At 45.6% G+C, this 5135-nt stretch overlaps 1 protein-coding gene across 1 annotated transcript in view; it reads left to right on the forward strand.

Moving 5' to 3' along the window:
* LOC119308992 (tRNA 2'-phosphotransferase 1-like) overlaps nt 1-4289 on the forward strand; it is an 8019-nt gene extending 3730 nt beyond the window's left edge. The window contains exons 2-10 of the mRNA XM_037585124.1: nt 2-101; nt 208-355; nt 735-824; nt 1460-1514; nt 1586-1708; nt 2047-2103; nt 2190-2538; nt 3234-3670; nt 4244-4289. Of these exons, the coding sequence (XP_037441021.1) occupies nt 2-101; nt 208-355; nt 735-824; nt 1460-1514; nt 1586-1708; nt 2047-2103; nt 2190-2320 (704 nt within the window). The 3' untranslated portion in view covers nt 2321-2538; nt 3234-3670; nt 4244-4289. The remainder of the gene's footprint in view (nt 1; nt 102-207; nt 356-734; nt 825-1459; nt 1515-1585; nt 1709-2046; nt 2104-2189; nt 2539-3233; nt 3671-4243) is intronic.
* The last annotated feature ends 846 nt before the right edge of the window (nt 4290-5135 follow it).

Here is a 5135-nt window from a genome sequence, read left to right on the forward strand (position 1 = left end):
TCCGGCCAGCGCTCCAACGCAGCTGCCCTCGCCTCCCCACACCAGCAGCGAGGCGGCCGTGGCGACGGGAGCAACCGCGTCGATGCCCTCGGCCGCCTCCTGTAACACCATCTGCACAAAACTCCGATTCCCCTCTCCGCCGGCAATCGCGTCGCGCTCGACGGGTACTCACTCACGGCCGCCTTCTGTCTGTGCTTCTCTTCTCAGGACGACGGTCTTGCGGCACATGGCGCCGGAGCTGAGCCTGGGCATGAGGAGCGACGGCTACGTGCGTGCCCGCGACCTGCTCGGCCTCAGCCTGCAGACCTTCGCCAAGGCTCCCCTCAAGTCCCACTCGGTGGATGAAATCAGGGAGGTAAATACTCCCTCCGTCCCGAAATTCTTGTCTTATGTTTTGTAAATACGGATTTATCTAGTCACGTTTTAGTGTTAGGTACATCGTATCTAGACAAATCTAAGACAAGAATTTTCTGTCGGAGGTAATAGTATTTGTTCATGCCCCATCTTCCTGCTGAACAGTGGATGATCTTACTAAGCACCTAGCCCACCTTGCCTGGTATAGTTGTATCTGCTGCATGTTGTTTTGATCTTGTTAGGTAGCAGCCTAGCACCATGAACTTGAATTGGGAAGTCTCTATATGTTGTAAAATTAATTGGGTTAGTCTGGAATTTGTTGTGAATTGTAAGCTGCTTCGAGTAAATGTTTTTTTTTTTTTTTGCCTTCTCGCGTGTAGGCGGTCAGGCGAGACAACAAGCAGAGGTTCAGTCTGTTGGAGGAGGATGGCGAGCTGCTGATTCGGGCTAACCAGGGGCACACTGTGACAGTATGTTTTCTGCCTGACCCCCCCTGCACTAATGCATTCTGTTTTTACAAGTACGATGTGTTTATACTCTTCATGATCATCTGCCATGTAGTAAGAGTTGTTTCTCAGTTACTGCTAAGAGGATCAGACATATAAAAGGGGCACTAATTAACAGTGTCATGCGTCGAACCCCTTTCTAGGCTGCCTATATCAGACTTCTTTAAAGCCCATATCAGAGTATTTTCTGAATCAAAGTCCATATGGGACATTGCGTGCTTTAGCTCGACATGTAAATGCTTTGTCAGTATTACAACCCTGTCGGTATTTTTCCTATGATTAACTAGTCATACAACCAACTTGTCTTTTTAGGGAATTGTCTTCTTTTTTACATGTTTTATCACAGTTGTTAAGGCCATATTTTTGAACCTCATACCCTAATTTAATCAAAAGAAGTGTAATTCCAATGTACCTTTATTCTTATTTGGCATACCTCTGAGAGCAGTGTTGCTGTTCTGTTATCGTGTGGGGCCGTGGGGGTTGGCATGTGATCTGCTAGCCTCGTTTTATCATCAAGTGAATTCTAGTTGCGAGTAACCCGCTTAGTGGAATTACTTAATCAAGTTCGCTTTTGTAATGATCCTGTAAACCTCTTGCAGACTGTTGCATCAGAGAGCTTGCTGAAACCAATTTTATCAGCCGACGAAGTCTCAGGTATTTGATTGTGATGCTCTGTTTGCATCCTCTCCTGAATGGGTTGGTACTAATTATCTTTCTATCCACAGTTTGTGTCCATGGGACCTACAGGAAGAATCTTGATTCAATATTGCAACATGGACTAAAACGTATGGAAAGGCTACATGTACATTTCTCAAGCGGGTTGCCATCAGACGAAGGAGTCATAAGCGGTATCATTTCTGCTCCAAACATACTGTTTACTGGGTTTATTCTTCTGAGCAAGTGGAAGAACTACCACTGTTCACCTAGTAAAAGTGTGCTGAAAATTGTCTAATACTCCCTCCGTCCGGAAATACTTGTCATCAAAATGAATAAAAAGGGATGTATCTAGATGTATTTTAGTTCTACATACATCCATTTTTGTCCATTTCGATGACAAGTATTTCCGGACGGAGGGAGTATTTATGTTTCCATTGTGAATCTAATCTGCTTACCTGGCCTCTATCTTGTCCATTGATATCTTAATCGTTTGTTCCACCTCTGCCTTGTCACGGTTTGTCTTCTTCAGGTATGCGGCGTAGCGCAAACATATTGATACACCTGGATGTCCGCAAGGCGCTGCAAGGTATGTACCAATGCTGCTGCAGTTCTTCATTTACTTTCTCGCTAGACTAGACATGCTAGTATCTGATTGCCGAATTCGTTTCTCAGATGGGATGAAGCTATACATCTCCGACAACAAGGTGATACTGACAGAGGGTTTCGATGGCGTCGTCCCCGTCAAGTACTTGGAGAAGATGGAGTCATGGCCAGGACGCCCTCCGATACCTTTCCAAAGATAAAAACGTGGCTTTGCGTTGATAGCTTGGGATGCACTCACTCCCTTGAGTAAACCATGCTGTAATATCTCCCTGAAGGCATCATGTGACACACACACTCTGATACATGGGAGGGAGTATCGTTCTGGACCTTATACTAGTGGTTGTGCAAAACATGCGTGTGATGATGATGATGATAACCTGCACCTGGCGGTGGTGCTTTTATACGTTTGCTGAATCAGGTTTGTCGTCTCGTTTCTTCTGAAGGAGCTTTTTGGTAGCTACCGCGCATGTTCTGTGTGTGCACTTTGTTTTTCCAAAGTTGTGAAGTAAAGCGGAGGGAATCTTTTCTGGAGTAGCAAATTTGGTTTATGATGTGTGAATCTGCAAATTTGGGGTTTTCTGCTTACGGTTATCTCTACTTTCTTGCTAGATTTGACTACGTAATTGGGAGTTATAGATACAGAATCCCCAGCTAAAATATCCTTTCCTTGATTAGTTATGTTGTTAAAGAGAAGGGAACATGGGGCCATGCATTTATGCAAGAACATCGTCTACTATTAATGTTCAGATTTAGAGTAACGGATTCCTCTGACAAAGCTTCTGCTTTTGCACAAGCTGCAATTTTTGGGTGCTAAACAACTCATTTACCAGAGGATAAGGGTCATTGGGCTATATATGAACTGGTAGGACTTTTTCTTTTTTGCGGGGGGAATTTGTTTGTTGTTTTGACTGTGCAGAACTTTTTAATTGCAAATCTCCTGTAACAATTTATTGTTGTTTTTTCCTACAAAAAAGGAAGATTTTTGCTGTTTAAAACCTCGCTTCAAGAACTTGAGTTCGTGCCACAGCTGCAACATTTCTCGAAAAAGTTCAATGTTTTTGCAAGATTGGGTGCTAACCTTTTTTGTTGTGGATCCTACCCCAAAATGAGCAGAGGAAGCTGTGGACTGGCATGAGCTAGGGAGCCATGGACTCCCTTTGCTGGACTGCTCCTTCGCCCTTCCTGCCGCCTGCCTGCCTGCCAGCAGATGACGCCGCGGAGGTCAGCACCTCGGAGACCAGCAAGGGGTCTGTGCTCTCGCTTGCCAACGGCCCTGCCGACAATAGCAATGCCACTCACTGAGCCAATGGCACGTTCGCCGAGCTCCTGCACTGCTCCAGTGCCGTTGACAAGCCAATGCAGCATCAGCATCAGCAGCTGCAGCCCACGCTTGCCTACTACACCACCCAGGGCTCGCACGTCTCACCCATGTTCTTTCAGATGATTTCCCAGCTCACCTTCTCCCAGGAGCAGCAGCCAATGCGCTTGAGTGGGGGCTGCAGCTCTGGGACTTCAAGGAGGAAAGGAAGACATAATTTCTTCTTGGAGAGGTGAGTTGTTGTTTCCCTGCCAAAAATAAATGAAACATCTAGCAAAGTAATTTAAGTGAACCTGTTCCATTGAGGTAAAATCTTGCATGAACTGGTATTGGTCATTCAATGCCTAAGCTGCTGTCGGTTAATTTGAATTTGGATTGTGCTCCAGAGTCTTGACGAAGTCATTTTTCCTCCGGTAGTTAATTTCAGAACCTTGCAGCAGTAGCCAACCAAATGGGAGAGTGTTTCAAGAAAATAAAACTGATTGTAGCTGCCAAATTGGGATAAGTAAACTGCAATTTCAATTCCAACTTCAAGCTCCCAGAGAATAGAAAGCGTAGAAAGTAACAGAGTCATCATACTGAATTTAGCCAACCTGACATGGAAGCGTAGGAACGCGTGCGTCTTGGACAATGGGACGCCATTCATCGAATCGCAAGTGGATATGGAAGCTTGCCAATGTTCTAACCGCACAGTCATCATCTGCTAATATGTTCTTTTGCCCTGATTTCATTCAGATTCGTTGTTCTAACTGCACAGTCATGTCATCATCTGCTAATATTTTCTTTTTGCCCTGGTTTCATTCAGATCCAGTGTTGCACCAACTACAAGGTCATGATCCATTCAACGCGAGCAAAACCCAGAACGAGAGAAGATCCACGGCGTCGAAGGTGTAGGCACCATGAAGGCGGTTTTCATTTTGTCGTTGTCATCCTCTGTCTGACCTATGTTGTTGCGATCGGAAACCAACTGTTTTTTGAGCTGCATTCTGTTGCTGTGGCTTCCCCTTGCTGCTACATTTCTCGGTACGAAAACGATGAATTTTTCCGTTCCGGCGAGGACGAATCCGGTTTTGCGCTTGCACGGAATGGATACCGGCGGCATAAGGGTTCCTCACGTGCCCGGGCATTTGCAGATGGTAATTCAAACATGAGTGATTTGATTTCTTCCACCTGATATCAGTAACTATGATTGCCAGTCTTATCACAACAACGAATTACCATTGAGTTTTGGAGCATTGAGTTTTTCTTTTTGCCACCGCTTCCACGAATGTCCTTTCATGATAAATCTTTACAAGCACGCAAAACATGTATCAAAGTTTACCAGGAAAAAAAAACCCGGAAGTTCTTCGTTGTTTTACAAAATTTTGGATTTTAGTATTTTTACCGTTCATCGAGGAGCACTTGAGCTCCGGAGCAGATACTCCACGTCCGTCGTAACCGATCATTTTTGTGAAGAGAGGAGGCATTCATTCATGGATGAATGACGCGCCCTTCAAGAAAAAAAGATGAATGACGCAGTAATCCACCGTAAATGAATCCATTTTTTTTTCGATCAACAAGGCTCCACACCCTCCCAAGTCCCAACGGACGGCCGGATCCCTCGGGCCAGCCAATCCGACGGCCGCGCGGCGCTCCTGCGCGGCCCCCCAGCCTATACAGAAACCCTCGCCCCGCATCCCGCAGAGGCGAAACAGAGC

The sequence above is a fragment of the Triticum dicoccoides genome, chromosome 5B, assembly GCF_002162155.2.
Source record: "Triticum dicoccoides isolate Atlit2015 ecotype Zavitan chromosome 5B, WEW_v2.0, whole genome shotgun sequence".
NCBI lineage: Eukaryota > Viridiplantae > Streptophyta > Magnoliopsida > Poales > Poaceae > Triticum > Triticum dicoccoides.